Below are 15,736 nucleotides of genomic sequence, written 5' to 3'. Positions count from 1 at the left end.
CATGAGGAACTGTATTGCGGGGTCACGGCATTAGAAAGGTTGAGAACCACTGGTCAATAGGATTGCGGGTAACCGCTTTTTCAGCAGATTAGGTTTCCCTAACGCAGGTGTGAACCTAGCATCACAAACATAACTAAATCTGGAACCAAGTTATAATAATAAAGGTCCTTATAGCGAGTGGGATTTAGGTCACTGTCAAGCAGTGTCAGGTCAGTAGACCATGCAGTTCTCTACAACAAAATGGTGCTTGGGCATGCGCAGTACCACACAGAATGGAGTGCTACTATGCATGCAGAAGATTTCAACCACCCGGAGCGAGACTACAGAAAATATAGGCGTTACAGGACGTGTGGAAGAGGATATCTTTTGGTGTACAAGCTACAGAGGGGCATTTCAGAGGTATGACGTGGGGGGGTGCTCACTAGCCTTTTTAAATCTTGATACATATTTCAGTTGGATGGGGCCCAGTACCATGTTGAAAATTTCTGTGAGTATGGAGGTGAGTAAGAAGGGTGGCATAGCTTTGTAGACGTAGATTCTGATTTAGCGAAATCCAGTGAAATAACCCAATAAATAAAGGCCTCTTGGAAGGTCGAGCATGATGTTAAAGGGAGCAGCCTTTATTGGGTTATTTCACTGGAATGCTGTTATCCTAACTACATCAGGGAAGACAGGCTTGCACATTCCAGTGAGCGCCCTCTATTGGTTTGCAACAATGAGGCAGCTTCTGACTTCCTAATTACATCATGGAAGACAGATTTGCATATTCTTCCCATGGTTCCTTGCGAAGTGGAGTGCTAAAGGCTTAATGAATCTCCACACACACCTATATGGTGGTCTCTCCCTAAGGAGTGATAATATCCCCTTAACCCTGTCTAAGCCTCTCACCTCTACCAGGTTATAGTCCTCTCTACATCGAGCTGATGAGATGCAAGTACATTGAAACGGCCGTCCTCGATTGAGAGACTATACCTGGTAATAATCCCAGCGTCATTGCAAAATAAAGGCCTCTTGGAAGGTCGAACATGATGTTAAAGGGAGCAGCCTTTATTGGGTTATATCACTGGAATTCTGTCATCCTAACTACATCAGGGAAGACAGGTTTGCACATTCCAGTGAGCGCCCTCTATTGGTTTGCAACAATGAGGCAGCTTCTGACTTCCTAATTACATCATGGAAGACAGATTTACATATTCTTCCCATGGTTTCTTGCGAAGTAGAGTGCTAAAGGCTTAATGAATCTCCACACACCTATATGGTGGTCTCTCCCTAAGGAGTGACAATATCTCCTAGAATGGCGCAGTTATCTGCTTCATGGAGGTTGGACTTTATGTACTAGTCTTTACCCAACATCAGCATCTATGTTATATACAACCACCTGTTCTTTTGTACACCTTCATGGAAGTGAATGATTCCTATTTATATAATGACACGTTTATTTTTATTATAGGTAAATGGAGGTGTGCTTAGAATCTTTCCTGAAGGCAAATCTCAGTTTGCCGACATCGAACCTAAATTTGACAGACTGCTGTTTTTTTGGTCAGATCGACGCAATCCTCATGAAGTTCAGCCTGCATTTGCTACAAGGTAACTTTATTCATTATATGACAGAATTGCCGGTTACCAAATGTGTGAATTTGCAGGGGAAATTGTTTTCTGGTTACTAAGGGTTTTTTTTGAGGTGGTCCAATAGAATGGGTTTGTTACTTTATGCATATAAAAATGTTACGCCTCTTAGAAGATGGCGATGCAAAAAAACATTGATTTATGTCCCTAAACGTGTCTTTGTTCTGCAGAATTAGTATTGCATAAAAAATATTATAAATGAGGTATCGCCATTACTGTACCGACCCACAGAATAAGGGTAACATGTTACTTATACTGTACGCTGCATGGCGAAAAATTTAAAAGGAAAAACGCAATACCAGTATTGATTTTTTTTTTATTTTTTTTTTTAAATCGGCAAAAAAAGTTATTAATATATATTCACTAAGCTGTAGGCACCCAAAAATGTTGTCATTACAAAACGCATCTCATTCCGCAAACAACAAGACCTTATATAGCCATGTCACCAGAAAAATAAAGAAAATATAGCATCTAGCACTGTAGAGACAAAAATACCCCAAATTACCAAATTATTAGAACACAACTGGCTGCGGCAGGAAGAGAATATATAAGCTGTGCGAGCATATATCAGCGAACACCACATATTTAGAGCTTATGAGTGAAAAGACACCAGAAGTGACCCCCAGAGTGACTCTCCCAATCATAGGAGCGACTGGGATATAGTAGGGAATTTGGTGTTCCCAATGTACGCCGCACAGTTTACATATTCCCACTTCACCATCTGCCGTGCATTCACATCTGGGACACTAATACTCACTACACCCTCTAATAAATTCTTTGAGGAGTGCAGTTTTCAAAATTGGGTCACTCTTTTGGGGAATCCACTAATCTGGTACCTTACAGGCTGTAAAACATGACCTGCCGTTCAGATACCAAACATCTGAATCTGTACTCCAAAAGCCGCATAGCGCTCTTTCCCTTCTGCACCCTACTCTGTGCCCAAACTGCAGTTTATGCCACATGTATGACAATGGTGTACCCAGGATAACGTACGTAATGTCATATGTGGGTATAAACTGATATTATGGCAGAGCTGGACCTAGAAGGGAAGAAGGGTTATTTGGTTTTTGGAGCACAGACTTAGACGGTTTGGTTTTTGGATGCCATGACACTTTTGCAGAGACCCTAAAATTGCCCCTACAAAATGGAGTCACTTCTTGGGGAATTCCAGTTTACTGTCACCTCCAGGGCTCTGCAAAACCAACATGGCGCCCAGAAAGTCCCTCTAAATCTGTATCCCAAAAGCTAAAAAGTGCAGTGCTCCTTCCCTTCTGAACCTTGCTGTGTGCCCGAGCAGCAGTTCACATCTACATATATAATTTTTTTGCCCCTCGGCATGGCCCAGTTTTAGGTCTCTGACAACACAAAGTGGGTGCAACGTATTGGGCACCGAAATGGGATATTTCTTTAAAAATTTAAATTTTCATTTTGAACATTAATTTTTGGGAAGCGTTTTTAGTCTCCAAATGATAATACCCCTTGATACATTCCTTGACAGGTGTAGTTTCTAAAATGGGGTCACTTTTGAGAGGTTTCCATTGTGTTGATACTTTAACACTCAGCAAATGCGACATGGCACCAGAAAGCTATTCCAGCAACATCTGCCCTCTAAAAGCCAAATAGCCCTCTTTCCATTCTGAGCCCTGCCATGTTCCCATACAGCAGATTATGATCACATATGGGGTATTGTCGTGTTCAGGAGAAATTGTGTAACAAACTGTGGTGTGTTTTTAATTCTTGAACTACTTGCAAAAATTAAAAATATGGCGCTAAATGGACGATTTTTTTTTAAAGAAAGTAATTTTTCATTTTTAGGTCCCAATGTTAATAAAATCTGTGAAACAGCTGTGAGGTCAAAATGCCCACTCTACCTCTAGATAAATTATATGAGGGGTGTTTGGTATTGGTACTCTAGGGGCTCTGCAAATGCGACATAGGACCTGAAAACTATTCCAGCAAAATCCACCCTCCAAAAGCCAAATAGCGCTCTATCCATTCTGAGCCCCACCATGTTCCCATACAGCAGATTATGACCACATAACATGAAGTATAAAGTGTAACGAAAAAACAATCTCAAAATCACTTGTGTAAATTAAAGCGTCTCAAAGATATTGCCATTTAAAGTGACACATGTCAGTTTTGAAAAAAGAGGCCTTGTACTTATGCACTTTTGGGCTGTGTCCTTAAGGGGTTAAAGAGGCTCTATCATTGGGAAAAGTCATTTTTGGCTAAGCACATACTTGCATAGCCTTTAGAAAGGCTATTTCACACGTACCTTTTGTATGTAAATTGCCTCAGTAGTCTTTGAATAAGTCCGTTTTAAGCCATAGCCAAGAATAGCTACAAAATTAATGGAAAATATACAGGAAGTAGTTATAGTTCTCTCCTCTGCTCAATCCACTCTTGGCTTTGCCTCAAAAATGCAGCAAAGCTCTTCATTTCCACGGTATGGGGACTCCGCTTTAGACAGTAAATACTAACTGTTCTCAAGGTAAAGAAAAACAAACAAACAAATGACTATATTGTCAACAATAAAATATCCTCTATTTCCAAAATAATGAAATATTTAAGGTCCAGATACAGGAGCACACGTGATTATGACTGTGATCATGGATATGATATGGATATGGATACTTCCTTGCCCCAGACAAAAAATAAACACCTTGGAGCCATAGGCTTCAAAACTGAAAAATTTAGTAAACTTTTAGTCGCCAAGCACAGTATAATGCTGTTTTCAGTGGACACCCACACAATACAATGGTCTCTCCACGGTTACATATCTATACGGTATATACTCGAGTATAAGCCGACTTTTTCAGTACAGTTTCTATGCTGCAAAAGCTCCCCTCGGCTTATACTCGAGTCAGGGTCCATGGAGCACAGAGAACTGAAGAACCTGCAGAAATTAAACAAAGGGGAGGTCCTTTAGTGCTACTGCTCTGTGATTGACTTTGTCATGTAAGTTCGTGACTGTGATGTCATCAAAGGTCCTGTAGCCACTAGAATGTTACATCTGCAGATAAGTCAGTGGCCAGGATGCATTGTGTCTTATAGAAGATGTTTGTCGTATGGAGGAGAGGAAGCTACAGTAAAGTGAAAGTAGAACACACAGGTACCTGCTGGGTTATGCCTATTAATGTCCGGCATTTGGGGTTATTAATTTAGTTTCAGTAAATCCATGTTCCTCACATTAATAGCAGTTCACCGCATCATGTCCCTCATATTAACCCCTGTGTGCCCCATATAAGGGTTACTAGTATGTGAGACACATGGGGGTACTAATAAAGGACCTTAATTATGAAGATACCTAATTATTACTTCCATATGTCCCACATATTAGTAACTCTTATATGAGGCACACAGGGGGTTAATGTGAGGAACATGGTGGGGTATTCTGCTATTACTATGAGGCACCTGGAGTTACTAAGCTGTAATGCACATGACTAGACTTTTTTTTAGGTAAAATTAGGGATCTCAACTTATATTCGAGTCGGTTTATACTAGAGTACGTGGCTAGGCTCCACAAATGGATCCCTACTAACCCCACTGAAATGCGGACATTGTGAGGGGCTTTTACTTAGCATCAGTATTACCAAAAAGTTCACTATACGTTCCTAATGGAATAAAGACATTCTCCATCACATCCCCCATTTACCATCTTGCCATGTCAAGAGCCAGTTTTGAAAGCCTACTTAGATTTCTGAACTACAATTATGAATGCCCACCTCCAGGTGGCTCCATTTGTGATAGACTTTTTAAATTTTTGCCATTTTTTTATCACTGCAATTTTAAGTTTGGACAAGGGTATACCCCCAAAAAATGCCTTACAGTGGATAAGTTACCAGTCCACTTTTAAGGTAGATTACACTTCCGCCATTATCTGTTGTGAGAGAGTGAAGGGTGTGGTTCGTGAAGACTGGTACATTCCAGCCATGCACCTAAATGGTGTATGGTAAAGGTTCACACCAGGGGGAGGTCAGCCGACTAATCAGGCCCTGATAACAGTCTGAGTGTGAAGACTAGCAGTGTGGCACCATACTGACAGAGTTGAACTGTCCAAAGCAGGTACTGTGCCACCCGTTGTTGTTGCCAAGGTGGGAGACTGGTAGCCAGTCTCCTGTATATTCAGGGAAAAGTTTCCTTTTAAGTTAGTTTTCTCAGCCGAGAAAGTTTTGGTTTTGTTTTGTTTATCCTGTGGCTTTGCAAAAGCAGTGTATGCGTTACATGTGAATAAAGTCTGAACTCGTGTGCAATCCAGTGTCTGTGTCCCTATTTCCTGCACTGCTACAAGCATCTACCTGAGCGGTTCCTCTCACTGTCCAACAAAAAAGCCAGGTATGGCATGGAGTTATACAAAGCCTGCAAGAGTTTATCTGGTTACACAGTAGGCTTTCGTGTACATGAATCCAAATTTGAGCCACCAGATTGCCCCACTGTCCTGGGAACAAGTTGGAGGATAGTATGAGATTTCCTCCACTATATACCGGACCACAGATATCAGTTATATATACAGTATGTTGAGGATTTCTATAACCATGTCCCCCTTCTAATGTGCCTTGCTGCCAAAGATAACCAAGCGTGTGGCTCAATTAGAAAATAAACATATATGTCTCCTTTATAGAGCAAAAACTGTGCCAGGGGGAAAGCAGGGCTGTTTGCTTGGACAGGTCGATGCTAGTCAAATACAAGGACAAACGTGATGCCCTTGTTCTGACTAGCCTCCATGCCAACTGATCCACCCCAATCTCAGTTCAAGGAACTACAGAGCAAACCAACAAGCCTGTATGTATAAAGGACCAGTTCATGGGTGGGGTGGATCTTTTGGATCAGGTACTACCGCCCTATAGTGCTCTAATAAAGTCTAGGGTGCGGTACAAAAAAATTGGCAGTGTATTTGACCCTATTGTCACTCTCTAATACCTTTGTTCAAGTATAAAACATCTGGCCATGAGGGGTATTTCCTGGATCTGCAGGAAAAAATTATAAAAAATATTTTTGAAAATCAGTAAAGAGAGGGCAGCAGTACTTCTGGGATCTTGAGAATAGTACACATACAGCACTTCCCAGGAGTATTCCCATCTCTCCCCCTTCCCCACAGACAATAAAGGGAGACTCCAGAAAAGGTGTCAAATTTGCTGAGTTATAGGTATTAGGAAAGACATCACTCACTACTTGGAGATCTGTTCCTCTAAACAATCCCTCTGTATCAAATAATGCTTCAGTTTTTATCTGTTTTACACCTCCCACTGGATATTCATTTGCTAAAATACAGTCATGGCCAAAAGTTTTGAGAGTGACACAAATATATTTTCGCATGATCTGCTGCCCTCTGGTTTTTTTGTGTGTTTGTCAAATGTTTTTATTAGAGATGAGCAAGTACTGTTCGGATCAGCAGATCCGAACAGCACGCTCGCATAGAAATAAATGGACGTAGCCGGCACGCGGGGGGTTAAGCGGCCGGCCGACGTCAAAGCGGAAGTACCAGGTGCATCCATTCATTTCTATGGAGCGTGCTGTTCGGATCGGCTGATCCGAACAGTACTCGCTAATCTCTAGTTTTTATCACATACAGAAATATAATTGCAATCATATTAAGAGTAACAAAAGCTTATATCGACAGAATGAGTTAATGCAGCAAGTCAATATTTGCAGTGTTGACCCTTCTTCTTCAGGACCTCTGCAATTCTCCCTGGCATGCTCTGAATCAACTTCTGGACCAAATCCTGACTGATAGCAGTCTATTCTTGCACAATCAATGCTTGCATTTTGTCAGAATTAGTAGGTTTTTGTTTGTCCAACCGTCTCTTGATAATTGACCACAAGTTCTCAATGGGATTAAGATCTGGGGAGTTTCCAGGCCATGGACCCAAAATCTCTGTTTTGTTCTCTGAGCCATTTAGTTATTACCTTTGCTTTATGGCAAGGTGCTGCATAATGCTGGAAAAGGCATTGTTGATCGCCAAACTGCTCTTGGACGGTTGGGAGAAGTTGATCTTGGAGGACATTCTGGTACCATTCTTTATTCATGGCTGTGTTTTTAGGCAAGACTGTGAGAGAGCCGATTCCCTTGGCTGAGAAGCAACCCCACACATGAATGGTTTCAGGATGCTTTACAGTTGGCATGAGACAAGACTGGTGGTAACGCTCACCTCGTCTTCCCGAATAAGCTATTTTCCAGATGTCCCAAACAATCGAAAAGGGGATTCATCAGAGAAAATGACTTTACCCCAGTCCTCAGCAGTCCACTCCCTGTACCTTTTGCAGAATATCAGTCTGTCCCTGATGTTTTTTTCTGGAGAGAAATGGCTTCTTTGCTGCCTCCTTGAGACCAGGCCTTGTTCCAAGAGTCTCCGCCTCACAGTGCGTGCAGATGCACTCACACCTGCCTGCGGCCATTCCTGAGCAAGCTCTGCACTGCTGGTAGCCCCATCCCGTAGCTGAAACACTTTTAAGAGATGGTCCTGGTGCTTGCTGGTCTTTCTTGGGCGCCCTGGAGCCTTTTTGCCAACAATGGAACCTCTCTCCTTGAAGTTCTTGATGATGCGATAGATTGTTGACTGAGGTGCAATCTTTCTAGCTGCGATACTCTTCCCTGTTAGGCCATTTTTGTGCAGTGCAATGATGACTGCACGTGTTTCTTTAGAGATAACCATGGTTAACAGAAGAGAAACAATGATGCCAAGCACCAGCCTCCTTTTAAAGTGTCCAGTGGTGTCATTCTTACTTAATCATGACAGATTGATCTCCAGCCCTGTCCTCATCAACACCCACACCTGTATTAATGGAGCAATCACTGAAACTATGTTAGCTGGTCCTTTTAAGGCAGGGCTGCAATGATGTTGAAATGCGTTTTGGGGGATAAAGTTCATTTTCTAGGCAAATATTGACTTTGCAAGTAATTGCTGTTAAACTGATCACTCTTTATAACATTCTGGAGTATATGCAAATTGCCATTAAAAAAATTGAAGCAGTAGACTTTGTAAAAATTAAAGGGGCTCTATCAGCAAAATCATGCTGCTAGTTCCCCACATATGCGTGAATAGCCTTTAAAAAGGCTATTCAGGCACCGGTAAAGTTATATTAAACTACCCCCCGTTTTAAAATAATAACCTAAAAAAGAATGTGCTCTACTTATGGATCATGCGCGCTGGGCGGGCATTCAGGGTGTGTCTTCATCTTCGTCCACTCCTCTTCTTCCTCCGATGTTCTTTGGTCCCGTCCTCCTCCGGCGCTCGCTCGCGGACACTGATATAAAACAAAACGGCCTATGCGCAGTAGCATACGGCTTCTACTACAGCTACTGCGCATGCGCCCAGGCTATCACTGTCCGTTCGCGAGCGCTGGAGGAAGACGGGACCGGAGGACATCGGAGGAAGAAGAGGCGTGGATGAAGAAGACACACCCTGAATGCCCGCCCAGCGTGCACGTTCGGTAAGTAGATCACATTCTTTTTTAGGTTATTATTTTAAAACGGGGGGTAGTTTAATATAACTTTTACAGTGCCTGAATAGCCTTTTTAAAGGCTATGCACGCATATGTGGGGCTCTAGCACCATGATTTTGCTGATAGAGCCCCTTTTAATATTTGTATCATTCTCAAAACTTTTGGCCATGACTGTACATTTTACTTTAAATAATTACCATTACCGTATATACTCGAGTATAAGCCGATCCGAATATAAGCCGACCCCTCCTAATTTTTCCACAAAAAAACTGGGAAAAAACTTATTGACTCGAGTATAAGCCTAGGGGGGAAATGTGGCAGCTACTGGAAAATTTCAAAAATTAAAATGGACGGAGTTTTTGGGTGCAGTAGATGCTGGGGAAGGGGAGGGGGTGTTTTGGTTGTCTGTCTGCCCCTTCCCTGAGCTTGAGGACTTTTTTTTTTTTTTTTCCCTCCACTTGGAATTCAGCCTGGATGAATATAGCATATCTGCAGTGCTCCTATTAACCCCTTCCTGACGGAATATGAGCAGTGCAGGTACAGTCAGGCTGAATTCCAAGGGGGGGGGGAGACTCAGTCTCTGGGAAGGGGCAGTTAGACAACATTTTTTTCTCCCGCTACGGCATTTACCATACAGAAAAAATATATTTATAGGTATGTAGAGCGGGTGTTTTTGGACAGAGGGATAATTAACGTGTATGTGTTTCACAGTATTAGTATTATATGTGTTCTAGGGAAAGGGGGAGGATTTGATTTTTAATACTTATTTACTAATTCTTTACCAATACTTTTTTTTTTTTTTTGCATTTACTAGGGGTCTTGAACCCCAGGGGGTCTGATCACTAATGCGATGCATTGCAATCCCCAGCCGTCCGGACTTGAAGGAGAACTGCAGCTAGCCGGCGGCAGGAGCGCTGAGGGGAATTCCCGACAGAAGCGCTTCTGCCGTCGGCCGGCCGCAGTTCCTTGGATCGCCCGCTCCCTCCCTCCCTCGTACCGGGACATCGTAGAACATCTCCGCTGTAACACTTACAGCAGAGATGTTCTAGCTCCCCATGCCTGCAATCTCTGATTGCAGGCATGATTGCAGAGAGCTCCGAGGTGCCGGTTGGTATGGTGACCACTTTGAAGCAGAGCGGTGCCATTATAGTTACAGACCCGGCATACAGACACCAGGGCGGGTGCCGGGCCACAGCATCACCACGCTCATAGCAGGAGTGTAGCAATGCTGTCAATTTCAAACTGCAGAAGTATTTACTGTTGGGCCTGCTCTATATGTGATGGGACATATAGAGCAGGCCCAAATGGCCCAGAGCTGTGTCTATAACATAATAGCTAAACTTAGAATCTTTAGTTCAGGTGATTTGGTATTGGTTCCCAACGGTAGAAAGTACATTTCTTGCCTAATGGCAAGGGCCATATTAATTTATTGAAAGAGTGGAGGACGTAAACTGTAAGGTGTACCAGCCGGGAAAGAAAAAGCCCAAACAAATATCTCTCTATATTATAAAAATGAATTCTTGTCTGTCTGTTCTCTAATGCTAAGGATTAGATACATGCCTCTGCACACAGTACCACAAGCCAGAGAATTAGATACGCGTCTCAGCGCACAGTACCACACGGGGGAGGATTAGATACACGCGTATGCATACAGTACCACACGCCATAGGATTAGATATTTGCGTCTACACACAGTTCCACATGCTGTAGGATTAGATACGCGCCTCTTCACACAATACCACACGGGAGGATTAGATACGTGCGTCTGAACACAGTACCACACTTTGGAGGATTAGATACATGCCTCTGCACACAGTACCACATGCCAGATAATTAGATATGCGTCTCAGCACACAGTACCACACGGAGGATTAGATACGTGCATCTGCACACAGTACCACACGCCTGAAGATTAGATACACGTGTCTGCACACAGTACCACACGCCAGAGGATTAGATATGCACGTCTGCACACAGTTTCACTTACCGGAGAATTAAATATGCGCCTCTTCACATAATACCACATGGGGGAGGATTAGATACATGCATCTGCACACAGTACCACACGCCGGAGCATTAGATATGTGCATCTGCACACAGTACCACACCAACAAGGATTAGATTCTTGTGTCTAAACACAGTACTACTTGGGGAAGGATTAGATACAGCTTTACTCCAGGTATCCATAACATCTGATCACAGGTTTTTCACTGACATCCAAAATGAGATACACATAATCACATGATGCTTATGGACATACACACAAACAACATACAAAATGCACCAGTGCAAAATTGGACAATTCCTATGGGGCCGCTACACAAACATAAAATGTAATATACCCGTGCGAAGCTGGGTCCTCCCTCTAGTACCATATAAATTTACTAAAACTCTGGAAGGACAGGGAAACGTTGACATCAGTAGGTACCTCTAGCAAGGTTAGTACTGAAGGGTTAAATATTTCTGGTAGGGCTGCACCCTAAGTGCAAATAGCAGAGTTCCTGTCTAAGGCACAGAAACAGGAGTCAAAAGAGTTCACACAGAAAATTAAGGATGTGCCTTCAGTGTCGCCTTGACGCACGCATGCGATAGAGCATGACATTGTCACCGAGCCTCAGGTACAGGTTAATCTAACACTGTATCAGATACCTTAAGCTCATAGACGAGCCATATCTAAGGAGTTCAAAGATATGTTGGTACTTGTTGTAATTGAAGAATCTAAGAGTGACTGGTCCAATCCCATTGTTTTGATTCCTAAACCAGATGGTACAATAAGGTTTTGTAATGATTTCCGTAAACTGAATGAAGTTTCAAAATTTGATGCCTACCCAATGTCCAGAAACGATGAGGTTGGAACATGCTGGATATTTCTATACCCTTGACTTAACCAAAGGGTACTGGCAGGTACCATTCACTAAAGAGGCTAGGGAAAAAACTTCATTTGTCACCCCAGAAGGTTTGTTCCAATATGTGACAATTCCATTTGGGTTACATGGGGCTCCAGAAACCTTCCAGAAGTTGATGGACAGAGTCTTTAAGCCCCGGCGAAGGTATACTATAGCCTACCTAGATGACATTGTTTTGTTTAGTATAAACTGGGAGAGTCACTTGCCAAAAGTTTAGGCCGAACTAAATTCCCTCCGAGCAGCCGGTTTAATAGCCAACCCAAAAAAGTATGGTTTTGGTCTGGAGGAGACCAAATACCTTGGGTATGTAATTGGAAGAGGGGTGATGAAATTCTAGGTTAACAAAGTGGAGGCCATTCAAAATTGGCCTTGGCCCTTAAATAAAAATCAAGTAAGGGCTTTCCTGGGAATCGTTGGCTATTACCACAGGTTCATCCCAAATTTTGCTACTTTTGCAGCCCCACTGACAGACTTAAAGGGGCTCTATCAGCAAAATCATGCTGATAGAGTCCCACATATGCGTGAATAGGCTTTAAAAAGGCTATTCAAGCACCGCTAAAGTTATATTAAACTACCCCCAGTTTTAAAATAATACCCTAAAAAAGAATGTGATCTACTTATGCATCGTGCACGCTGGGCGGGCATTCAGGGTGCGCCGTCTTCTTCATCCATGCCTCCTCTTCTTCCGATGTCCTCGGGTCCCATCCTCCTCCAGCGCTCGCAAACTGACATTGATTTTAAAAAAATGGCCTAGGCGCATGCGCAGTAGCATGTGGCTTCTACTACGCCTACTGCGCATGCGCCCAGGCCATTTTTTTTTTTAATCAATGTCAGTTCGCGAGCGCCAGAGGAAGACGGGACCCGAGGACATCGGAGGAAGAAGAGGCGTGGATGAAGAAGACTGCGCACCCTGAATGCCCGCCCAGCATGCACAATGCGTAAGTAGATCACATTCTTTTTTAGGGTATTATTTTAAAACTGGGGGGTAGTTTAATATAACATTTACGGTGCCTGAATAGCCTTTTTAAAGGCTATTCATGCATATGTGGGTCTCTATCAGCATAATTTTGCTGATAGAGCCCCTTTAACTAAGGAGACTAATTCTGTCATAGTCAAATGGAGTGAAAAGGCTGAGGGGGCATTCCAGGAGTTGAAGTCTGTTTTCTGTAAACAACCCGTTTTGGTCACACCTGACTTCACAAAAGAATTTTTGGTTCAAACTGACGCCTCTGATGTAAGGTTAGACGCAGTACTGTCCCAAATGGTGGATGTGCCACACCAATGAGGGAAACACCAGAGTCACCAGATGGTTTGTGACACTCTTAAATTCACTGTGGAACACAGGGCAGGGGAATGCGGATGCCCTATCCAGGGCCCATTGTATGTGGGTTAAAAAAAAAACCTACAAGTTTGAACAAGAGGGGGGATGTGAGAAGGTGACAGGCATGGTGCTGCAATCTCGTTATATCTACCCCTGGATTCTGACCTATGTGTGGTCCAGTGCGGGTCTTGAGTAGGCCTCTGCTCCAGGTCTGAGTCCTTGGCTCATTACTGGGCCAGAAAACGGCTGCAAATTATGCACTGCAATGCAGAGAAATAAAGTGTTGGGTCTGTCCTGTAACCCTGAATCTGGTGAGACACAGTTATGCTTGGTTTTTTTTGTGGCTGGTAAGTAATCACTGCTTCTAATGATCTACCTTCCCCAATAAAAAAAAAATATATATAAATATGAGGTTCTGTCTGTCTGTTCTTTGTGCACAACCAAATGACTGGACTACTCTTCATCAAATTTGGCACACAGATACAATAGGTGTCCGGAGGATTACATATGCACCTCAGTACAAAGTACAATATGCCGGAAGATTAGGTACACGCCTCAGCGCACAGTACAACACACCGGAGGATTACGGTATATATGCGGCTCAGCAAACAGTAGTTCCACACGCCGGAGGATTAGATAAGCGCTTCACCACACATCAGAGTTTTATTTCAGGTTTCCATAGTAACCCAGCCATTTTTCTTCACTGCTGTATGTCAGCTTTAAAGGGCAGGGCACTGTGTATGACACTGTTACACAAGGTTACATTCACACAGCTTTACTCCAGGTATCCATAACAACCGATCACAAGTTTTTCACCGATATCCAAACTGAGACTCACATGACGCTTATAGACACACACACAAACGATTGTAAGTCAATGGCTGGTCAGGTAATGGAGGGGGTGTACATCTTACCCAGACTATTCAGGTGGGTGAGATGAGAAAACTCCAGGAATGCTTGTTCTCAGCAGACAACTTTCATCTGCTGAGCATTTTGGTAAATGCTCAGTACTGGGCTGGATTTTTAGGAATGACAGGTAGGATTGGTAGTGGGACCTGTCATTCCACCCACCTCCAGTCCACACTTTGGGGATGTTCGGGCAGTGACTCAGCTGCGGAGAGTCTCCTCGTCAAGGAGGCTTAAGAAGCCAGCTCCAGCAGCAACACTTTGGCAGAGCTTGGCTGGAGAGCTGACAGAGAGGTCATATTTTTGGATCTGTGTCCTAAATAATTCTGATTTTTTTGGATTTCTGTTATTCTAGGTGAGGTAACCTATTCTATGTTTAGTTAGAGCCTAGACGGGCAGGTATTTATTTTTGTATTGTTTCCTTTGTTGCTGCACTACCTGTTTGAGTGAAAATAAACTCTACCTTTGTTTTGGACTAAAAGAAACTGGACTTGTGTGTCTATGCCATCCCACCTAGTAACCCCAGACCCTGACACTATGGATATATATATATATATATATATATATATATATATATCTCTCATGGGGAAGGTAGCTCAGTAGTAGCAGTGGTGTGGACCCAAACAGTGAAGACAGAGACACAAAATATGCAGCAAAGGGTTTATTTAGAAAAAAAAGAAAGAAAATAAATATACCTTCATTCAGGCACAAAATGAGCAAAACAAAATACAGCCTTAAATTCAGGCAAAAACAAAATAAAAACCTGCTTGTCTGAGCGAATAACTGAACAGTAATGCTAACCTTACTATATTTGTGGCTTACTACCAGCCACACAAACAAAACAAGCACAACTTTGTCTCACCGGACTCAGCGAGATTCCAGCATCCTGCCTGTCACCTTCTCCTGATACACAGTGGGGAAAAAAAGTATTTAATCAGCCACCAATTGTGCAAGTTCTTTTACTTCAAAAAGTGAGAGAGGACTGTAATTGACATCATAGGTAGACATCACCTATGAGAGACGAAATGAGAAAAAAAATCCGGAAAATCACGTTGTCTGATTTGGAAAGAATTTATTTGCAAATTTTGGTGGAAAATATTTGGTTACCTACAAACAAGCAAGATTTCTGGCTGTCACAGACCTGTAACTTTTTCTTTAACAGGCTCTTCTGTTCTCCACTCATTATCTGTAGTAATGGCACCAGTTTGAACTTATCAGTATAAAAGACTCCTGTCCACAACTTCAAACAGTCATACTCCAAACTCCACTGTGGTGAAGACCAAAGAGCTGTCAAAGGACACCAGAAATAAAATTGTAGCCCTAGACTGTGTGTTGGTTTTTGGACTTCATGACACTATTGCAGAGCCCTGAAATGCCAGTAAAGTTGAATGAATCCCCTGACATGTGACCTCATTTTGCAAACTACAGCCCTGAAGGTATAAATTCAAGTGTTACATTCATTTATTTTCCAAAATTTTATACACTGTGATAATAGGAAAAAATGACAATTTTTCTAGAAATAAGTCACTTCAGT

At 42.6% G+C, this 15,736-nt stretch overlaps 1 protein-coding gene across 1 annotated transcript in view; it reads left to right on the top strand.

Annotated features, from left to right (window-relative positions):
* Positions 1-15,736, top strand: part of EGLN1 (egl-9 family hypoxia inducible factor 1) — a 79,789-nt gene that overhangs the window by 39,060 nt on the left and 24,993 nt on the right. The window contains exon 3 of the mRNA XM_075267795.1: positions 1,451-1,587. Coding sequence (XP_075123896.1) covers positions 1,451-1,587 — 137 coding nt within the window. The remainder of the gene's footprint in view (positions 1-1,450; positions 1,588-15,736) is intronic.

Source organism: Leptodactylus fuscus, chromosome 3, assembly GCF_031893055.1.
Source record: "Leptodactylus fuscus isolate aLepFus1 chromosome 3, aLepFus1.hap2, whole genome shotgun sequence".
NCBI lineage: Eukaryota > Metazoa > Chordata > Amphibia > Anura > Leptodactylidae > Leptodactylus > Leptodactylus fuscus.
The sequence above is the reverse complement of the archived record's forward strand: the minus strand, read 5'-3'. Positions and strand labels throughout refer to the sequence as shown.